This window comes from Acipenser ruthenus, chromosome 24 (genome assembly GCF_902713425.1).
Source record: "Acipenser ruthenus chromosome 24, fAciRut3.2 maternal haplotype, whole genome shotgun sequence".
Lineage (NCBI taxonomy): Eukaryota > Metazoa > Chordata > Actinopteri > Acipenseriformes > Acipenseridae > Acipenser > Acipenser ruthenus.
In genome coordinates this window covers 26,840,045-26,861,744 of record NC_081212.1, presented here as the reverse complement: position 1 = coordinate 26,861,744, position 21,700 = coordinate 26,840,045, and the positions used below count along the sequence as shown (strand labels likewise).

The 21,700-nt window shown below is 37.8% G+C and overlaps 3 protein-coding genes and 8 non-coding genes across 17 annotated transcripts; 10 read left to right on the top strand and 1 right to left on the bottom strand.

The window, feature by feature from the left end:
- The first annotated feature begins 323 nt into the window (after positions 1–323).
- Positions 324–8,858, top strand: lctlb (lactase-like b). Of its 6 annotated transcripts, XM_058999052.1 has the most exons (16): positions 328–482; positions 1,680–1,849; positions 2,329–2,489; positions 3,204–3,291; positions 3,460–3,569; positions 3,689–3,817; positions 4,184–4,279; positions 4,547–4,601; positions 4,905–5,066; positions 5,305–5,579; positions 5,769–5,895; positions 6,023–6,222; positions 6,789–6,852; positions 7,241–7,314; positions 7,802–7,846; positions 8,119–8,194. In XM_058999052.1, the coding sequence occupies exons 2-14, from the start codon at positions 1,723–1,725 to the stop codon at positions 7,312–7,314; spliced, it is 1,668 nt and encodes a 555-aa protein (XP_058855035.1). In that variant the 5' UTR covers positions 328–482; positions 1,680–1,722; the 3' UTR covers positions 7,802–7,846; positions 8,119–8,194. The 6 variants fall into 6 exon arrangements, 5 of the variants coding, with proteins under 5 accessions (XP_058855032.1, XP_058855033.1, XP_058855035.1 ...); XM_058999049.1 differs by lacking the exon at positions 7,241–7,314 and having other exon boundaries at positions 324–482; positions 8,119–8,858; XM_058999053.1 differs by lacking the exon at positions 7,802–7,846 and having other exon boundaries at positions 8,119–8,254.
- On the bottom strand, positions 6,263–15,844 carry LOC117429379 (protein zwilch homolog). Of its 2 annotated transcripts, none has more exons than XM_034048795.3 (19): positions 15,497–15,844; positions 14,942–14,996; positions 14,683–14,778; positions 14,293–14,405; positions 13,839–14,041; positions 13,492–13,571; positions 13,151–13,306; positions 12,610–12,681; positions 12,098–12,191; positions 11,665–11,717; positions 11,466–11,574; positions 11,178–11,257; positions 10,752–10,908; positions 10,459–10,487; positions 10,017–10,153; positions 9,721–9,816; positions 9,275–9,393; positions 8,873–8,976; positions 6,263–6,603 (listed from the first exon to the last, which is right to left on the bottom strand). In XM_034048795.3, the coding sequence occupies exons 1-18, from the start codon at positions 15,547–15,549 to the stop codon at positions 8,885–8,887; spliced, it is 1,794 nt and encodes a 597-aa protein (XP_033904686.1). In that variant the 5' UTR covers positions 15,550–15,844; the 3' UTR covers positions 6,263–6,603; positions 8,873–8,884. The 2 variants fall into 2 exon arrangements, with proteins under 2 accessions (XP_033904686.1, XP_058855031.1); XM_058999048.1 differs by lacking the exon at positions 6,263–6,603 and adding an exon at positions 8,379–8,593.
- Positions 15,845–16,085: 241 nt separating this feature from the next.
- Positions 16,086–21,682, top strand: LOC117429636 (large ribosomal subunit protein uL4B-like). Its single transcript, XM_034049385.3, has 10 exons — positions 16,086–16,204; positions 17,642–17,813; positions 18,154–18,260; positions 18,707–18,845; positions 19,260–19,384; positions 19,714–19,843; positions 20,114–20,270; positions 20,556–20,639; positions 21,130–21,250; positions 21,528–21,682. The coding sequence occupies exons 1-10, from the start codon at positions 16,202–16,204 to the stop codon at positions 21,609–21,611; spliced, it is 1,122 nt and encodes a 373-aa protein (XP_033905276.1). The 5' UTR covers positions 16,086–16,201; the 3' UTR covers positions 21,612–21,682.
- LOC117964353 (small nucleolar RNA SNORD16) lies at positions 17,336–17,435 on the top strand. The gene has a single exon (XR_004661059.1). It is a non-coding gene; the product is annotated as a small nucleolar RNA SNORD16 (small nucleolar RNA).
- Positions 18,008–18,078, top strand: LOC117964352 (small nucleolar RNA SNORD18). Its single transcript, XR_004661058.1, has one exon. It is a non-coding gene; the product is annotated as a small nucleolar RNA SNORD18 (small nucleolar RNA).
- On the top strand, positions 18,542–18,641 carry LOC117964355 (small nucleolar RNA SNORD16). Its single transcript, XR_004661061.1, has one exon. It is a non-coding gene; the product is annotated as a small nucleolar RNA SNORD16 (small nucleolar RNA).
- LOC117964354 (small nucleolar RNA SNORD16) lies at positions 18,991–19,091 on the top strand. Its single transcript, XR_004661060.1, has one exon. It is a non-coding gene; the product is annotated as a small nucleolar RNA SNORD16 (small nucleolar RNA).
- Positions 19,949–20,020, top strand: LOC117964351 (small nucleolar RNA SNORD18). Its single transcript, XR_004661057.1, has one exon. It is a non-coding gene; the product is annotated as a small nucleolar RNA SNORD18 (small nucleolar RNA).
- Positions 20,385–20,455, top strand: LOC117964350 (small nucleolar RNA SNORD18). Its single transcript, XR_004661056.1, has one exon. It is a non-coding gene; the product is annotated as a small nucleolar RNA SNORD18 (small nucleolar RNA).
- Positions 20,691–20,761, top strand: LOC117964348 (small nucleolar RNA SNORD18). Its single transcript, XR_004661054.1, has one exon. It is a non-coding gene; the product is annotated as a small nucleolar RNA SNORD18 (small nucleolar RNA).
- On the top strand, positions 21,353–21,423 carry LOC117964349 (small nucleolar RNA SNORD18). Its single transcript, XR_004661055.1, has one exon. It is a non-coding gene; the product is annotated as a small nucleolar RNA SNORD18 (small nucleolar RNA).
- Positions 21,683–21,700: the final 18 nt, after the last annotated feature.

Genomic DNA, 21,700 nt, shown 5'->3' with positions numbered 1-21,700 from the left:
AGGTTTTCCTGTGACATGTTGTATCAAACCTCACAAAACGTTGTACAGTATGTGTGCAAATGAAACACAGATACCTTGCAAAGGATCTCTGGCACATTTGCTTGGTGAGCGGTCAGTGGAGACTAAGCTGCAACCCTCCTGTATGCATTGTATGACTTTAAACACCTTTTTCATTAGAAGCGCAGGCGGATCACCTCACTAAATTGACTTTGCTTACAGAGTGAAACCTCCATTTCTAAGGGTTTTGTTTGCCTAAGCTAAATGTGTTTCTACATCATTGAGCCTGAACTGAGGGATTTTTCACTTTGTTTGGGTCACGAGGCCCTTGAATAGCGTTCTCTGCTGGATGTTTCTCTGGGGTTTTGTGGCAGTTGTTTGAACATTGCAAAGTGAAAGAGGTATTTTTTGAAGGTTCATTTATTCTGGATGCACGGGTACCTTTCTTGCATTTCCAGTCAGGACTAATGCAGATTGGGTCACAGGTATGAACTTTACCATTTCTTTTCAGTTGTTCAGGAACGCTTTGCCTGTTTGCAATATTTTCTGTATTGTTTTATCGGAGGCTGGCTGGTGCTAATGTGCAATCATTTTTTTTATTTGTCACATAAAACTAGGGGGTATTTTAATGAAATTCACCAATATCTTGCATCTGTTTTAAGCAGATTTCATCAGAATAACTAGATATGTTTATAGTTGCATTGAGCCCATCTATATCCATGTGATTACATGCAGTACCGCTTTATGGTTACAACACACACATATTGTGTAAGTAGTGTGTGAATGGAACTCGAAAGTTGTTGTACTTCTTAAATGCAGGAACATGAGCAGAAGATGGCTTTACACTGTCAAGTTTACAGTGAACCATGATAGACCTTGTTTGTGATAATGGGAACATGTTTAGCATTAAGAAATCTGCAGAGAATGCATATTATTGAGGAGCAGCATCCGGTACTTGAGGAGCATTAAGGCAACGTGTTATAACCACGTTTATTTCTGGCATTGCATAATGTTTTTTTTTACTAAAGCTTTCCACAGCTCTCATTTAGGTTGCTCTATGACTTGAGATCCTCATTAGATTAATAGATTTTCCTTCAACAGGAATGCTGAATCACAAAGTGTTGAATGTAATCTAGTTCATTTCAGGTGGTCTCAATAGAATAAAATAAAATAATATGGAAATATGAATTTATAATTCTGCATCAGTTGTGTTGAAGTGCTGGGTTAAAATGGTTTATAATTTATATTTGTATTTAAAATTCAAGTGGTTCTATTAAAAAGCATCAGTAGATTTATTTATTTAGATTTTTATGCAGATTTAAATCTAGTATCAAATAATTATATTAATCAATATATTTTAAAAATAAGCAGACTTATAGTGTAGATTCAATATACTACAACAAGTATTTTTTGTTATGTAGTTAAGAATTTACTGTAAGCACCCTTTTTCTACTATATTACAATTTTGTAATTAACAGGTTCTAAACCTAGATGCTTTAAAAATCCCTTTATGAGATGATATTGCTTGCAAGGTACAGTTTAAGGGATAAACATCTCCCCCAACCTTCCTTTATCTCAGTTCAATAAGCAAACAGAGAGCAAAGGGGTGCTGATGATGTACAATATGAGTGGCCCTTGGGACTATGACTATGCTAACTGTCCTTTCCGCCCTTCCCCTCCAGACGAGTCTGAAAGGTGAACACTGCTTGCCCTCCTGATCTCACAATGCTGCAGCCCCATGTGCTGAGCGTGTGCCATGTGCTTGTGCTGGTGCTGTGTCTGTCTGCGGCTGAGGACTTCGACTGGACAAAGAACCACCGTGGCTCCTTCTATTATGGCACTTTTCCAACTGGTACATTTTGTAATGCACTTTATTTTGTGGAGGAGGTGGGATTCAGAACTACCAGGACCTCCCAGCACCCGAGCCTCAGCTCGAAGCCCTATCCCGCACTGTCTTCCACAAAGGTTTACCCGTACTTCCTGGTATATCCAATCACATTGGATTTTACTACCATCACCACACCGCCCCATGATCACTGTGTAGTCGAAGTTTGTAGTTTATGTGTGAAAAGCTGTTAAAAGAGCTTAACAGCCTCCAGCTACTCTGACCAGAGCGGGGTAGGATTTTGACAAGCTAAATACAGATCCTAAATGAAACCTTCAGGCACACCATGATCTGCAGAAGAATAAAAATGAAGCTCAAACTCCTTAAAGCTTTTGAACGGTGGTTTTAATAAATGATGCATAATCAACACACCTTACGGTTTTGTTTTTCTTCTCTTAACTCGCTCAAGGTTGTTTTTGCTCCAGGGTGTCATTTTTTTCTTGCAGGTTTTTCGTGGGGTGTCGGCAGCTCAGCCTATCAAACAGAAGGAGCCTGGGACAAGGACGGAAAAGGAATGAGCATCTGGGATGTCTTCACCCATAAGAAGGGGAAGGTGATCTATAACGAAACCGGGGACTCGTCATGTGAAGGATACTACAAAGTTAAGGTAACAGTAAACCATAAGATGCTGGGTAGTGCCTAGTGAAGTATCATTATTATTATTTATTTTATAGATGACCATTTCAAACTAAAAGTACAGAGACAGCTGCAAGTTTATTGCTTTTTTTATTTTGGTTCAGCACAATTGAAACAAATGCTATAGTGTTCAGGAGAGGGGTTGGTGGGGGATCAAGTTCAAAGGTTACAGGGGACAATACTTTCGTTTTCCAGCAGAGTGCACCAGAGAGCTTTTAGGAATTTAATGGGCAGTATAACCAGATGACCAGATGACTTCTGCTTTACAATTGTTTGATACCCTCTCTTTCTGTAGGGGTATCATGTGAGTACTGTAGTAACAAATGTATAGCATTTTTTAAATTAATTTGTTGATTGACGATTAAACTACAAAAGGAAAACAAAAACTAAATTACATTTTTTTTTTTAAGGTGTGAAAATTCCTACGTAAAAATGGAAAGAAATCAGTAAATGGCGGTATATGTTAGCTAGCTGAAAAACAATGTTTTCTTTAGATCAGCAATTCGTGCAACCAGTGCTGTAGCCATTTCAGTTAGTATAGTAATTGTAGTTTATATCTTTGTACCACGTGTGCTTTGATATAATCTCTGAAAAGACTTATTCACTAAATGCATATTAAATCAGCTACGCCTGTATAGGGAAATTTTTTTTAAAATTAAATTGCTGTGTCTCTGTTATGTCCCAGGACGACATTGCCCTACTGAAAGAGCTGAAATTGAATCACTATCGATTTTCCATCTCTTGGCCCCGAATCATGCCAACAGGAATAAAATGTAAGAATAACTTGCATTCATATTTTTATTATTTTAAATCAAGAAAAAAAAGAAAAGCAAATTGGACCCACTGTTCTACAAAATCCATAATCCACATTTCCTGTTTGTTAATGTCTTGCATTAATCTAACTGAAACTCTCATGATCATTCTCTTTTCTTTACCCACAGCTGACCATGTGAATGAAAAAGGAATAAAATACTATGATGACTTAATTAATCTTCTCTTGGAGAACAAGATCACCCCCATTGTGACTCTGTACCACTGGGATCTACCTCAGGTCTGTCACCAGCAGTTATGAATGGTATTGCTATTCCAATCACACCTGTTGTGAACAGCATTTTACGTTGTGGGGACTCCCAAAATATCATTAGAATACTTTGTTTTCTCTACTTCTAGGTTCTCCAAGAAAGATATGGGGGCTGGCAAAATCTAAGCATGATCAATTACTTTAATGACTATGCCAACCTATGTTTCGAGAGGTTTGGTAATCGTGTGAAATACTGGATTACTTTTAACAACCCTTGGGTAAGTTATATACAGTACGGTTAAGAAATATGCAGTACGCTTTGTTGACAGCACGTGGAACCTGAGACCCAAAGCAGCTCTTTAGATTTGCCCTGCACTCCCATTGGATGCCAATTCATTAACACAATCACAAGAGACATGGAACTATTGTATTCGACTTGGCATGGCATATTCTTCATCTAATTACATCTTGCCTCTGCCACCTCACTTTAAGCTGTGCTACGCAGTGCTGCACTGTATACAAATCTAGCTTTTAGCTCTTTCTAAAAAGCCTGGAGACAAAGTGACAGAGATGATCAAACACGCTGTACATAAAGTTCATGTGTGCTGTGTTGGTCACTGAGCATTTCTCAATCTCATCTGCAGTCTATTGCTGTTGAAGGATATGAAACAGGAGAGCATGCGCCTGGGATGAAGCTGAGAGGATCTGGACCGTACAAAGCAGCTCATTATATCATCAAGGTACGAGATAGTCTGCAAAAGAAAAGAAAAAATCAAGGGCGGAATTAGTCAGACAATGGACTGTATGGGAACACAGTGGGGTATATTCAACTGATCTAAACGCCAGTGATACTGTCCAAGTACTGTCACTGTTTAATAATTAGCAAAGGGCCCAAACACATTTGTCACATAAATCTGATTAATTATTACATTGTTCCAGTTGCTTTTGCCTGATTGAAGACATATTCATTTTTTAAAAATTATTATTATTATTTTCTAATGTTACAGGCTCATGCCAAGGTTTGGCACACTTATGACAACCAATGGCGCAGCAAACAAAAAGGTATTGTACCAGTGGTCAAAATGGTTATAAATCTATCTATCTATCTATCTATCTATCTATCTATCTATATATATATATATATATATATATATATATATATATATATATATATATATATATATAGGAGAGGATACTCCATGGATGTTTCTGGAGTACTGTAGTTATTACAAATAACCACCGAGCCCCTGAAGCAGGGCAAATGGGTTGTTTCAGCGCTAGAACTCTGAACACTTGTTGTATAAAATATGTTTATCTGAATTATTGTCTGTTATATCTGAATGGAAAGCATGTTTTTCTTTCTAGGTATGGTTGGCATTTCCCTGAACGGTGACTGGGGTGAGCCTGTTGACATTACAAGCCAGAAGGACATTGAAGCCGCTGAAAGATACATTCAGTTTTACCTGGGCTGGTTCGCAACCCCCATATTTAATGGAGACTATCCACAAGTGATGAAAGACTACATAGGTAAGAACTTCATCACCGGGTATTACTAAAGCTGGAATGCTAAAGCTACAACTAGAAATTACTTTTTTTTTTTTTTTTAAATGTAAAACAAAAAAAATTATCCCATCCATTTCTTAATCATTTAACCTGATGAGGTGGCGTCCCTGTTGAACAGGCGCAGCTGTCACTTGGCACGTAGCACTCGAGATTGTTCAGCAACTAAAAAACAAATAACCGACGGATGTTCTTGTTTGTGAAGGTAGGAAGAGTGCACAGCAAGGCCTGGGAACCTCAAGGCTGCCGACCTTCTCGTCCCAGGAAAAGAGCTACATCAAGGGAACATGCGATTTCCTTGGAATCGGGCATTTCACTACCCGGTACATCACACAGAAAAACTTCCCAGCCAGTCACGGCCCCAGCTACTTCACAGACAGGGACCTGGCAGAGCTGGTGGACCCCCGGTGGCCTGAACCTGGCTCTGAATGGTTGTATTCTGTGCCATGGGGGTTCAGGCGCTTGCTCAATTTCGTGAAGGTACAAACCACTCTAGGTTTACCAGACTATATTCACATGCTGGAAATCACACCAGAGGAAGCAAATAGCTGCTTTTCTGAAAGCTTAACATTCCCAATAAAAATACTACTACTGTCTCTCTTACAAGCGTTTAACAGGTAAGAAAACTATACTGTTATTTTGTCCTCCCGATTCCATTTCTCTTTATAGATTCAGTATGGAAACCCCATGATCTACGTGACAGAGAATGGAGTGTCTGAAAAGATGACTTGTACAGAGCTTTGTGATGATTGGAGAATGCAGTACTTCAAGGAATACATCAATGAGATGCTTAAAGGTACAAAGAACATAACGCTGTAAATTGCATTTTGATATGATGACCTTGATAAATTGGTGTTGGTGAATTTATTTTCATCTTCATTATCAGTGCTTCCTAACTAATGTGATTGTTTTTTTTTTTTCAGCGATTAAGGATGGTGTGAATGTGAAAGGATACACTGCCTGGTCCCTGCTGGATAAGTTTGAATGGGATGAGGGTTACTCCGAGAGGTTTGGATTGTACTATGTTGATTTTAGAAACAAGAATAAACCACGCTACCCAAAGGCCTCGGTCCAGTATTACAAAAGGATCATCAGTTCAAATGGATTCCCGAACCAGAAGGAGGTAAGAAATGATGAAAAGGAAAAGTGCCAGTGACATTTTAGAAAAGATGGTTTATTTAGATTATATTACAACACAAAAAAACGTTACAAACAATAGAACAATCATATGTGAATGGATTCTTAGAGACTGATACAGTACGATTGCATTAGTTTATTTACATATTAACCAAGAATCTGAGTTATCCAAATCCATTTCTGACAAGTTATATTTACATTTCTAAGGAAGGCGTCAGTCATGGGAAAGCCAAAAACAGCGGAACCATTATTTGTGAACTACCTCTGTATCTTAAGCTTGAAATATATAATATACACAATTTGTAATAATAAGTGCTGGAACAGCAAGCGAGGTGTGGAATCAGGACGAAGATCAAACAGCAACAGACTGAAAAACAATTTAGTAAAAAAAAAAAATATTGCAATTATTATTTTAAATGCTGTATAAAGTAAAGTCTATCAGTTTTTTTTGCCTCTCAGTAACAGATGTTGCGGCCCAAGCATACATATTGCCATGAACTTCTTCTGCCTTCTTGTCATGGGTCTAATAATCAAGACTATTGCTTTTGACAGGCTGAAAACTGGCATCGCAAGGCAATAGAGACCTGCTCTTCAAGTAATCAGCTTCTTGCTGCAGGTTAGTCAATAAAGTATTTAACTTTTGCACAAAACATAGGTTACAATTTAGTAACACTGGCAGGGGCAAACAAAAAAAAGATTCTGCCTCCAATACTATCAAGCATATGATGTGATGTCTGCACAACATACTTACCGTGATAGATATCATTTAGGTATGGGAGTCGATTGTCATAAACAGACAAATGGCATTTTTGTGCTCCTTGTTCTTTAAAAATACCCACTCTTGACACATTCTTATTTTGAACCAAATGACAACGAAATAGTGACATGTTCAATAACACATTACATTAACGTTCAAAAAGACAATATGATTTTTCTGAAATTTTAAAAACTGGACGTCAGTCATAATACAAAGTAACAGGACTTTTCTTTGTTTGCCCCTCCAGCTAGAAGAAAGTCCAAGGAAAATAAGGAACATGCAGAAATGCCAAAGGTTTGGCCAGTGCATGATGAAGTTTAGGTACTAGGGGATCAACTTAAAGAAAATATCTGAAATTAAACTGAAATTAAAACAACCACAAAGAGATACAACCTGATTGAAAACATTGTTAATTAGTGTTTGGACAAATAAAATACTGCCATATAAAAAAGGTGTGGTATATGTTTTTTGTGCTGTGTTTTTACCAAATATGTTAAATGTTAATTTATTTGTATTAACAATTAACTCTTTGAGGGCTTTTGATTATTTTATTGATAAAAAAAGATTTACTCTCTATTACTGTTCAATTATAGAAGTAAAAAATAGCAATCAAGCCACAAACGTTTTTTTAAAGAGCTACATATATGTGTAATTCTGTATATTATTGGTACCACCTACAGGAAGACCCTGTGATTGGACTTCCTGTACAGCAACTGGTTGATGATCACAGTCCTCAAAGGGTTAATGTACTTCTTTTAAATACAAAATAAATGTCATTTTAGTAATTGCTTTTCTCCTTTAATAATAGAACAACAGCGGACTACTGCTGCCAATATTCTAAGACTTATTCATGGTAAGCACAAAAAAAAAAAAAAAAAATAAGCGAGAGCGCCCGGTATAATTAACCCTTTGAGCACTGAATACTATTATTATTGAGGCAGACAAACAAAAGAAAAGCCCTTCTTGAATTTAATAGTATTAGTGTCCTAAAGATAAACATTTTTCCATTAAGACAGCGAAATCACAAGGGGGCACTGTATAATTTTGTTTACTGTTAAAAGGAAATTCCTACAATACCGAGTACTGAGCTGCTATTTCTTCATATTACTATTTGCTGTGTTTCAGATCCCCTGACCAGTCACATGGAGATGGTGACAGAGATCGTTGTCCCCACTGTGTGCACCCTCTGCATACTGCTGAGCGCAATATTCCTCATGTTCCTTCTTCGAAGGCACAACTAGTAATGAACTTAGATAAGGGTGTTCTTTTAGTAGAAATCAATAGAAGTTTAACTGAAAAGATAATTTTATAAAACTGACAGATTCTGTCACCCCCACCCCCCCCCCCCCCCCACCCCCCACACACACAAAGGCGCACTGTATTTTATCAGTTTTTAACACAAAGTGCTGCTTGACATTACTTTCCGTGAGTAATATCTTTAACATGTCCAGACGTATGATGTTCATATTTTTAATGATAAAATATTTCGCAAAACAAAGTCCCTGTGCTGCTCAAATTTCTGCATGCTGCCGTCAGGTTTGGTGTTTGATGTGAAAAAAATAGGTAGGTTGCTTTGCACAGAAAAGAGACGCTGTGTTACCTGAAAGACGGAGATTATTATTTCAATCACCAGTATAAAGTTTCAAACTATTTTGTGTAAGATTACAGAATAATTCCTTTGCAAGACAAGCCTATACACCTCCAGGATTGTAATGAAATACACTTCTGATCTAGTTTGAGCCCTACATTTTATTACACTTTATTGAAATTGTGTAAAGACGATATAGGTATTGAAAAAATTATATAATTATTTAAAGGTTGTTGGTATTATTAAGTCATTACAAATTAAAAACAGCGTTGAAAGATTTTTCTGACGTACCTGTGAAGTTATTTACATAAAATGCACTTGGCTACAACTAATCATTGTAGTGAAATATGCAGGTTTCTCGGCTTCCCCATTAATGGTCGTTTCAAAAGGGATATCTAGAACACAAAATATATAAATAATGAACAGTCACACAAACCACCAATGTATACAAAATGTCATACATTTAGATTAATTAGTTTGTCGACCTAATGCTGTATGTGCTTTTTATAAAACAATTTTAATGACCTTTTCCACCAACATAAACAATTTAGAACTGTTTTATTTGCATCCGACACAAAAATCAATATTTTTCTTTGTACAGTACAGTGGCACAGTTCAAACAACAACTTAGAGAGGATTTCTTTACCCTACTCAGACCAAGAAGCCTGCCGTTCACAAAACCACACAAATTACCTGGTATATCGAAGCCCACATGCTCCACTGGCGCCATGCCACTGAGCTGCCATGTTGTTTTCACCTCCTTCTGCCCGTGTCCACTGGAAACCTCCACTCTCCATGTCTGAGGGTGCTCACTAATCCACAACAAAGACAAAATTGAAAAAACACAAACACTTCAGCATTTCATTATTAACCACTGGCCACATTATTTGAAAATTACAAAAGGTGAAAACAGGATTTGTAAAATCCCGAAGACCTTTAACAGCTGGCTCTTTGAATGGATACTAAATCATAAATGAAACCTTGCAAGCTAGACAAACCTACTGGCAAACCATACCAGTCTATGGCCTGAGCAACAAAAAATGTAGACAACATATGCTTGTAAATTTCTCAATCTCAACAGCTAATTGCAGTCCAATGGCCATGTTTAATTACAGTATAACAATTACTGCTGTCCTTACTTTTGGTAGAAGCTGCTGATCACAGAGGGTCTGATTTGCAAGTGAAACACGTGTTCTTCACTGTAAGGGTGCTTTTTGTAAAACTGCAAGCAAGACCTTGAAAAGAAAAGAAAGGGAAGCTGTGAACATGCAAACCATCTGTTACCACTGTAGCTTACAGATAATGTAGACAAGAACAAAATATAGAACCAGTTCATTTTAAATATTTTATTATTAACAAATTACTACGGCAATACTATACCATGTGAAGCAGTACAATGCTTTATAGCTGGGAGCAGCAAGTTTCAAATCCTTACTGTGTTAGAGGGAAAAGGTGTTCGTGAGCCAGGTTGAGGAAAGCATTGCAGTTCACCACAATCTCCAGCATGTGGTGCAGTTTCTTCAGCCGCTGGACCTGCTCCTGTACATCCACAGAGGAGCTCAGAAAGTAATCCTGAAAGAGGAAGCAAGCAGGCTTGTTTCAAAGAAATAGCCTGACATTCAAAAGATTATCAAACAATACATGAAAAGTAATGCATTCCTGCATGATTAAAATGACAAAATATATCATAGCAATAAGATATCATATCCACCCGCCATCATATTACTGTACTATCAAAATATAAATAATGTATCTAATTACTGGACTCGCCCACTTGTTTAATGCAATAAACGTATTACATAATACTAACTGATACCATTTCCTATTCCCAGGGATTAAAGCAAACTGAACTGCCAATACACTGAGAATTGTCTTACCAGGTAGTTTAGTGTTGTAAGTTCTTGACCTGCAACAGAAACAAACTTAAAATCTAAAATGGAAATGTATGAAGTACGACTGTTCCATGAAAATATAACATTTGTTACATTGATAAGTCAATACTGGCAAGCAAAATACTTTTTGATGATGAAATTGCATTACTGGGTAAATGTGAGCAATGACCATACCTCCTTGGGATTGTTTTTATGCTGTAATGGTTGCATTGTAACAACAGAGCAACATAATGTTTCCTTTGCTTTCACAAATACAAATACCTATAGCATGATGTTACCTATGAAGTAGTTAATATAGTCCTTCCTCATTTTATCTAGCCCAACTTCCAACAGCATTCGGATGGGTGCAAGTCCAGTTAAAGAGAAATTGTCCATATTGCCGTGGTAGGATTGCTGGATCAGCTTGCTAAGAGAACTGCTGCTCCCTCTGTGGATCTGAGAGAGAGAAGAGTAGTTACACTGTCACCATTGTAAAGCCTAGCAACAGCAAGATCAGAGAAAGAAACGATGTCTTCGATAAAACAAAAATAAATCAGAACAAAAAGGCAGAATTCAGATTTTATTCCATAACATAAACAAGGAATGATACAGTCTAAAGGGCGTCTAAATCCCTGGTACTGTAGGCCCACAATACATTTGGGAGATTGCAGTTATCAATTAAGCAGGAAACTGGGAGGGTTAAAAAAACAGAGTTTAATACATACCCATGGTTGAATGTCACCGAATTTCAAGGCCTGAATTACCAATGTAAGAGAATCCACAACATCTCGATAGGATGCCACACCTGTACATATAACAATAAAAGAAAAGTCTTAGCAAGTTTAAGTGTTTTTATTTTTATTTTAAAACTGTACTCATTTAAAAGTAAAAACCAAGCACACCAATCTGTAAGAACAAACTTTACTTTAAAATTACAAAGTCTTGTTTTCTTTAAGGGGTGGTTAAAACTGAAGAGTAAAAAGGAGAAAACGGTGTTGAAAAATCCAACATACTCCTCCTCATCCTAGACCACAGCTGCTCTGCAAAATCTAGATCTCCACGGTCTGTGACAAACGCAGTCTGGATGGAACCTTCAACTGAGGCAGCATCGCTTTTTATTTTCTAAGATAAAAAAAAACATATGAGCTAAAAACACACACATGAATTTATTTGAAATGTTTTTACAAATAATAATAATAAAAAACACATTACCTCGGACTCCTTAGCAGGCTGTTTCTGGTAAACATCAAATTTGTTCTTTAAATCTACAGAAGTAAACAACATATTATTGCTATGGACGAGAAACAGAGTGAAAAGAAGCGGTCGGCTGACGACACACGCTTCGGAGGACGCTTGTGTTCGTCTTCGTCTCTCCCAAGTTAGCGTGGGGGTTGCAGCGGTGAGCCAGGCTTAAAATTGGGCATTTCAAATTGGGGAGAAAATGGGGTGAAAAAACAAATTGGCCATCCCAAATTAAAAAAAAAAAAAAAAAAAGTCTGCATTTGATCCAATAATTATTAACATGCAGCGGGTCAGATATAAGCTTTATGTTACTTAAACATGACCTGTACTGAACTGAAGACACACTAACTGCTTTCAGTTTGGGCGATTCATGTCTAAACAGCATTAAAAACGTTGTATTTACCTTCTATCAATGCTCGTACAAGTTCAACAGCAGTTTTGGTTTCCAAAGGCTCCGGCCAGTCAGTCTCCCCTGTTTTCAAACCTTCAGCCAAAACCTGGAAACACAAAATATCAAATTAGCTGCATAGAATTTAAAATACTGCATTACATATATGAACATTATTTTGTGCAAAGGCAAGTTTGCAAATGATTTAACAAAAAATGGCAATAAATTATTCAAAACAATAATATATCTGAGCCTTGCTGAAATTAAATTGTTTCTTGCTTTTATATCATTAAAACTGCAACTGAATAATAAAAAAAATGTAAAATTCTAAGGAAAAACTGAAAAGGCCTGTGGCCAGTTGCATAAAACACTTAAGGATACATATCCCTTATCTAAGATATTGACTTGGTGGTTAAGTAGCTTGCTGCTACAACCTTAAACTCAAGAAACTAAGGTAAAAATGAACTGGCCACTGGTCTTACCAGTCATAAATACTGTATATACTTTGTAGGTTATGCTCTACTTACAATGAGAAACTCCAGCTCTTTGTATAAATGGTACACTGGACTCCTTTGGTCTCCAGATCCCACTTTGATGTTCTTTAGGTAGAAAATAAAGCCAGACTGGAGTCAATACACTGCAGCACTTTTGTGCAGTTACTTAGACACCCCAGTGCAGGGTCTATTTTAATAATCTAAACAGTATTTAATCTTAAATCTGCAGCTGAAACTTGAAAACATTGTATTTAAGTCAATAAGGAGGTCCCTAAACCACCCTTGGTGGTAAATAATTATTTAGATCTGAAGCGGTTTAAAATTTAAATGAAGCTTTTTTTTTAATTCTTATTCAAAACATGAATTAGGTTTATAAATTAAATGTTCTTGTTCCAGATTTACTACACACTACATTTCTCTTCTAATAAATACATAGTAATGCATGCATTTATGCAGCATACTACAATAGGCAGCTTCATATTATTCATTTGGGAAATGCGAGCCGAGAGCTCTCCCACATACTGCACAGTATTGCATACACTAACCCCAACAGAAACCATGTCTTTTTTCTTACCAATGTAGCAGCTGATGTTAGCGGTGGAGTCTGTAGAATGTTCTCCACATTGTTCCAGGTGAAGTCCACTACAACACTGCTCTGTGACTCAATAATACTGCTCTCCACTACTGTTGAACCAAAAAGATCATATTGAGCGTATCCCTTCGTTGTCACCTGGAAATACACACGGAAAATGACATGCAGTGATTGTGAATGCACTTCTACTAACTTTAATGTCCTGTTATAATTAGAAGCACACAGCAGGCACTCTTGAGAGCCTCCATTTCAATTGACCTTCTATTAAATGAATTTCAGTGGTAGAAAATAATGCAAAAATGTTACTTTTCTCTACTACTTACAGTAGAAGAGTGGTGTCTCCCCTTGTGAGCTTTTTTCAGTTCATCTAGGTTAATAAATGAAGCTTTGCCAATAACTGGACCTAAAATGAGTGAATACATAAAATAATATATAAATTAATTGATAGATTAGCAAGAAGAAAAACAAAAAATGCAAGAAATGTCATTCTGGACAATTGAAATGAAAACACAAACTCCATGAACGTCTTATTTAGCCAAGCATAACCGTAAAACATCTCACTGGACTTCCATTCCCGATACTGTACAGTACACTGTCACCTTTTACTTAAAGTTCATCTTTGGTTTTGTTTTAACGATTCCTATAATGTATGCTCCAGTCTAAATCTTACCTTTACATGTCACTGAATGGAAATTGATGCCAGTGACTTTGCTGTCAGTCCTGATGGTTTCAGCCCCAAGCCAGCAGGTGCCTTCTGGATCTGAGCTGTCACATCGCACCCACACAGGAGGGAGCACCACTGCAGGGCTGCTGGCATTCACTAACTGGGGCATGTTAGGGTTATGTGCCATGGTATACCACGAAATCAACTGCCTAAGAAAAAAACACAATGAAGGGCTTAGTTCAACACCAAGGTTACAAACAAAACACATAACAAGACATAATGAAAGCATGAACCAACGTTTTCCAAGGTGCAGATTTATTAGGATTGACACATTTTACTGAGTGTCTATAACACAACAGCTAATTGGGTTTTTAATTGGGAAAGGAAATGGGTATATTTTATAAGAGGTCCTAAAACAAATGAGGATTTACATGTAAAACTAATGGCACTGTATGGGTACCTTGCTTTCATAACAGCCAGTGGCATTGGACCCAGAGCTTCTTTAAAGTGAAGCTTTGAGTCTGGAGAAATGGAATCCTCAGTCGTCTCTTCTTCATTCTCAAGCTTTGGGATCTGAAAGAAATTGCAGATTCTGTTGGAAATTGTGACTTTTTGAAGGAATGCTTATAGCACAGTGTGAGTCCCATGCATTCTTTTTTGTTTTCTTTTTTTAAAGCTGTTTAAAACTTTAGTATCCTAGGAACCCAATGATAAAACAGATACAGTGATTAACAATAAGTCTATTAAGTCTGATATTGCCACATTAAATAAGGAACAAAACAACATATTTCATTAAAAGTTACTACAGCAGCACAAAAGCATATCAGGTGAAATGGCCTGCAATACTCACAGATTTTTCTATGATAAATACAGATTTGCTTCCACTGCAGATGCAGCGCAAGGGGTTTTTGCCTTCGTCGTTTACCAGCTGTACCTGGATATCACTCTAGAGAAACAAACTCGAGTTAGTCCGAGGTTTAATTCGATGCAGCCCACTTCTGTATTGTCCCTAAGGACGGATTGCCTATACATTACTGCATACACAGATGTGTAATTCTGAGCTTAATTTGAGTTATGAATTTCTTTATCACGTCAAAACAACAACTTACCTCATAAACCAGTGGCTGTTTCAATTCTCCTTTTTGTCCATCTTGGTAATATGCACTGTAAGTTGAATCAAACAGAGGTATGATGCATTATATAATAATAATAATAATAATAATAATAATAATAATATAGTGCCCTGATTATTTAATTTTGAGTATGATTACATGCATAAAAGGGTGCAGTGCTCCATACAATAATAAATAAATAAATATATTTTTAAAAAGGTAGTAACTCACGAGTCCTAAGTTAGCTATAGGACTGCTATAGGTAGAAGCGGGTGGATGACTATAGTTCACAGTGACACGGTTTAAACCTGAGAGTGGCTAACACCAAAACCAACACCAACATTGAGGTAATGTAAACAAACGATGAAGCCGAGTGCACAAGCAGTATAATAAACTGGGAAATAATAATAATACAAAAATAAAATCAGAAACCAATGACGCATCAATTTAATGTATGAAAGTTAAACAGTAAATGTCCACGTGAATTAATCTCCCAACCACCAAACTACAAAAAATATATACAGTATTATACTCGTGTCTTTTTCTACTCACATGAGAAACTTCTGAAACTCGCCAGTAGCAGTTGTAATCCCGTTTTTCTTCATTCTAGGTCTTAATCTGTTTTAAACATAAAGCTAATAAAATGTACGTGCGTTTAGAGGAAAATAAATAAAATAAAATGAAACACTAAAACAGTCAAATATAACCATGTAAAAAAAAAATAATCAGACACCGCCTCCCGTGTCAAACTGAATAGCGCGGGCATGCACTACGTCATCACGTCTCTCAGCAAAAACATTTTAAGAAAAATATTATAATTTTACAATAATACATCATTGGTATATGATCGATTTTAACGTCGTTTTAAATCTATAACTCTAAAATAATACACATTTTAATTATTTATTTATGTATACTTTTTACAAAGTAGTCCGGCCTTTCTTTATAAAGCATATATACGCCGACACGGTGCCATTTGTAAGAAAGTAGTCCCCATTGACTTTAAAATATTTGAAAAAGAAAATAACATGTTTTAAACATTTTAAAACATGTAGTGTTTTTGTTTAGTTTGTATTAATTTTAGGCATACATTTTATATGTTTTCTGCCGTAATTCTTTCAAGTTTGGTAATGTCGGAAGTCCAGGAGTGTCGGATGTATATATGTACCGGTGCGCGTTATCTCCTTCCTTTTCTTCCGTGGCCGCCATCGATAGAGGAGCGTGGATTGCGGCGAGCCGAGAGAGTCCTAAGCGAAAATGGTTAGAAATGTTTTAATACATTCCGAAACACTACCGAAGGTGGCATATTTACAGTGCACGGAGTCGGGAGTTTTAGTTTTGGAGTGTATCTTAAAATTAAACCTGCGTGTTTACTTGTTTTCTGTGAGCCTTGCATAGGAGCCATTTTAGAGTAGGAACGTGTGTCTGTCCGTGTGGGGGATGGGTAGACACGTTGTGTGACACTGAAGTTAGAGAATCCGATTGAAAACCTTTAAGTATACACACCGAATGTAGGTTCCCGAGCCTTAAAAAAATATATATATACAAAACTTGAGTGGTTTATATGTAAAAGCTGATGACTTATTGCAAGGTATCGCGTCTCTGGCCACGTTTTTCAACTTTCTTAAACGAATTCTTTACAGAGGACCTGTGTACTATCTGCATTGTTTGAAAAAACACTTAATGTATTATAGTACCACTACTACTCGATAGCTAAGAACGCAATGGCAGTTTTGTGATTAGTACTATATCTATCTATCTATATATATATATATATATATATATATATATATATATATATGTGTGTGTAATCTCAGAATGCTCATAAATTCTTGTACTGCTAGCTTTTTACATTTAAAACGTTTATTAGTTAGATTTTTCACAATATTTAAATGTACCGATTGTCCTTCTTTTTGGTTTAAAGTAGAGGGAGTGTTGAAGGCCTACCAGTATAGTGATCAGTACTGTAATGATGAAGGCTTGCATTGCAGGGTTGGTTTTCACTGACAAGATTTAGCTGCAGAATCGTTTTAAATATTATACTAATGGCAACATTGACAAAACATGCACATGTGTTCAGAGAAAGCACCTTTTATTATGACTTCAATTAGAATTGAGATGGGACTCAAGTACACTAGAGGCGTGGTAACGTGAATCGGGCTCAGATTTGCTGTGATGTTACATTTGCATCCAGTGTATTGCCAGATACACATTTTGGGTAGTCGGACAAGACATGAGTTTTAGGGCCAGCTTTTTGGCTGACCTTTGTACATTGCAATTTAAACGATGGCACGGTAGCTACTACTTGGACTTTAGTTAAACTGGTTGGATGACAGAAGGGCGTCTAGTAATACACAATTAAATTGATCTAGTTCAACATCTGTACATACTTGCAATGATGGTGTAATTTGCGTCTTACCATGTGTTCAGTGACAGTTGCCTGCTGTCCTTATGCTGGCACATAGGCTTGACGATCACGAAGGTCTGAGCAAGTTCCTGCTGTTGGTACTGAGAACCAAAAATACATTAGTGTCCCATGGTGGTGAATGCAACATAATGTCGCTCTCAAGGTTTTGCAAACTTGGAACTCCATATACAAGTAAAAACTAAATGTGTAGTTTATAAAATGTACATTTTCTCTCTCTACAGTAAGTTTACAGTACTAAACTCCCAATTTTGTTTCCCCTGGCTGTGCAGGCTTGTGCCCGACCTTTGATATCTGTCTACTCCGAAAAGGGAGAGAGTTCAGGCAAAAATGTCGTTATGCCTGCTGTCTTCAAGGCTCCCATCCGCCCGGATATTGTGAACTTCGTTCACACCAATATGCGCAAGAACGCCAGGCAGCCATATGCTGTCAGCGAGCTTGCTGGTGAGTAGTTTTGGAATAGATGTTTTTTCTTAACAGCAGATAGTTTAGCACTGTCACACTGTTCTCTTTAATGGGGAGCATTTGTGATTTATTTTCACTCGAGTCATAACTTAAGGAATTCAATCTCTACAGATATTAAACGGGTGGGGGTGTTTGCATGAAAAAACATTAAGGTGTCATTTATTTTGTTCAAGCTTTCATGATGAGTCTCCACTTCATGGTCCGTGTTTCTGATACTCATGATAACAGTGGAAGTTCTGACCTTGCAGAAGTTGCTCAGTATTTGCGTGGAAAGTGTACAAGAACGTTAGGTTTAGAAACGATGTGTTTTATGTTTCAGGGCACCAGACCAGTGCAGAGTCCTGGGGTACCGGAAGAGCTGTGGCTCGTATTCCCCGTGTGCGTGGTGGTGGTACTCACCGCTCCGGCCAGGGTGCTTTCGGCAATGTATCCTTTCTGTTCCACTTGAACCAGTGGTTTTCATCACTGAAAAGAGGTTGCTATGTACATCTGACACTACTGGATTTTCAGCCAAACTCTTACCACGTGAATGCAGGAAGCATATCAAATGTGATCCCTGAAATTTAAAACTGGAATAAAATGACTAACCAGATACTGAGTATTCCCAGAAGATATTTTGTTTTTGCTTTATAGTGGAAGTTAATGGATGAAGTGATCATTTCATTCTGTAGTTTGGTTCTGTTGCAGTGAAACCTGTTGTGATTGCTTGCTATGATGCTGTAATTTGCGTCTTACCCTGTGTCTAGCGACAGGTGCCTCTGTCAGTGTGCTTGCACAGAAGGTTGACGATAAGCTTGAAACTGAGCATAAAGCAAACATTTCTGTGCACGAGCCCTCACTGTAAAATGGATAAGCCTTCACTTGCTGTGTAGATGTGTCGCGGTGGTCGCATGTTTGCACCCACCAAGACCTGGCGCCGCTGGCATCGCAGAGTCAATGTGACCCAGAAGCGCTATGCTATCTGCTCCGCCCTGGCAGCCTCGGCACTGCCAGCCCTGGTCATGTCTAAAGGTGAGTTAACCATTTTAAATGGTAAAATTGGGGTCAAGGGACCCTCTGGCTTATAACAGTTGAATGCTGACTCTACACAATTTAAATGTATCTGGTCGGTTTTTGTGAGTAATTGGTATGCATTTTGTTTAGCATGGTTCATTCTTGCTATGATGGTGTAATTTGCGTCTGACCTTGTGGACAGTGACAGTTGCCTGCTGTCTATATGCTGGCACAGGCGGGTGACGATCATTCTTTTTCTGAGCAAGATCAAACTGCAATTGCAATATTAATGTTGGCAAATTTGCTTTACTAGTATATTGTGGATGGGACAGACACAAAGTCTTTGTATCTGGGTAACCTTTTGAAGCAGGATTTAGATTTCCATCTTGTCCAGAGTGTGTTTTTTGTTTGTAAAGGTATCTTTGTGTCCAGGTCACCGTATTGAGGAGATCCCAGAGGTTCCTCTTGTGGTTGACGATAAAGTCGAAGGATACAAGAAGACCAAGGAGGCTGTGCTGCTGCTGAAGAAACTGAAGGCATGGAATGACATCAAGAAGGTACTTCAGTCTGTAGAGACTTTAGCAGTAATTCATGTTTTATTGTAAACCTACCATGTACCAAATGGCTTTGAGTGGAAATGATCTTCCGCTTCACTGGTTCGTGTTTCAGCTGTACTGTGGCTGCTTGAAGGGATGCACAGGGATATAGTGAAGGTGACAATCCACTTCACATATTGCTTAAGAACCTCTTGCCCAATCAACACTGTTGTAATTGTTCCAGTCCTTTATCTGTTAATGAAGACACCTAATTGTGACACCTGCTGTGGTTAGGGATGTGTGTCCCAGAGCTCTCTTAATGGAAATGTGCCTTGTTCATTGATTTGCAGGTGTATGCCTCTCAGCGAATGCGTGCTGGTAAGGGTAAAATGAGAAACCGTCGCCGTATCCAGCGCAAAGGACCGTGCATCATCTTCAACGAGGACAACGGTGTCACAAAGGCTTTCCGGAACATCCCAGGTAAAATGACTTCCTTTCATGGAATGAAACCCCCATAACCTTTGACAGTTCAAATGATGACACAACAAGAATAGTTATTCCTTGAATATAATTGGAAAGGTTTTTAAAACATGATGATTGTCCACTTCATGGTCCGTGTTTCTGAATCACAGTGATTTTAGTGGAAGTTCTGACTCTTGTACTACTAGCATTGCACAACAGATGAGAATAAGATAACTAATTCTTTCATTCAGTTAACCATATATGTTTTTTTTTAATATATTCTTTAAGGCATCACCCTCCAGAACGTGAATAAGCTGAACCTGTTGAGGTTGGCTCCTGGTGGCCACATGGGCCGTTTCTGCATCTGGACAGAGAGCGCTTTCCGCAAGCTGGATGACCTGTACGGCACATGGCGCAAGCCTTCTACCCTGAAGCTGGACTACAAGTAAGTCCCATGAGTGAAGAGCAAGCGTGTGCATGTGTTAATGACCTACAAAGACTTCCTGCCAGTATTACTTACCTATGGCAAGGCTCTGCACTAGTTAGTACCAATAAAAAGCTCTAATGATGAGCCTCCACTTCATGGTCCGTGTTTCTGAAACTCATGATATTGATGGAAGTTCTGAAGCCCAGTGGCACTTGTTCTGCAGAGTAAATATGTTGTAATGCTTTTTGAAACTGTCCATGCATTCCTGATGCATCTGCTTTTTATTCTTTTAACCTGTTTTAGCCTGCCAATGCATAAGATGACCAACACAGACCTGAGCAGAATCTTGAAGAGCCAGGAAATTCAGAAGGCCCTGCGTGCACCAAAGTAAGTCTTGTGTGTTGTGTTTTTTTTTTTTAAATAGTTTAATTCAAGCTGGAGCTGTGATGAGATTCCACTTCATGGTCCGTGTTTCTGAAACTTATGATTTTAGTGGAAGTTCTGAGCTGCTTCTGGTAGCAAGTTTAAGATTTAATAGTGTTTACCCACTTTCTAATTATCGATTTAGTTACACCAGGTCAAGCAAGTATTGTCTTTGTTGAGAATACCAGATGATACTAGTAAGGTATGTGTCTCTTGATATAGCTTTATAAGAGCAGGCTAGGGTGGGTAGATTAGGTATAAAACAGCAGTGCAATATTTATAGGCATTAAAGTGTATGTGTGCGTCATCTGTAAAGAATGAATGCTAAATATAAGCATAGTAGGTCATTGGAAGAGGGTAAGCATTCGAAATCACTCCAGAACTGTGTTCACCAATGCAATCTTTAACTCTGCAAGAGCCGCGTAACTATTGACTCCAATCTTTGTTTTTACAGCAAAAAGATTCACCGCAGAGTGCTTAAGAAGAACCCACTTAAGAACCTGAGGGTCATGATGAAACTCAATCCTTACTCCAAGACCGCAAGACGCAGAGCAATCCTGTGTCACGATCCCGCTGTAAGTAAAGCACACCTTGATGTGCAACCTCACCCCTTTAGTGTGGAAGGCAGATAATGCTAACTCTCAGGTTACTGGGTTAAGGGAATATAGAAATGAAAGCTCTAATGATGAGTCTCCACTTCATGGTCCGTGTTTCTGAAACTCATGATAACAGTGGAAGTTCTGAAGCTTTATACAAGACTCCTCGGCAGTGTAGCTGTTCTGTTTCTACAGTAACAGTCTGTTGTGTAAGATAGTGTGCTTCAAAGTATTAACATCCAGATTTTCTTTGCAGCGCAAAGCCCAGAAAGGGAAGCCAAAGAAGAAGGCAGCAAAGGCAGCTGGTAAGCCAGCAGAAAAACCAGCAGCAAAAAAATAATTCTGAATCTGAGAAACATGTGCAGGATTTCAAAAAAAGACTGACTTCAAATAAAGTCTAATTTAAATAAATACTCTTGTGTTCTTCAT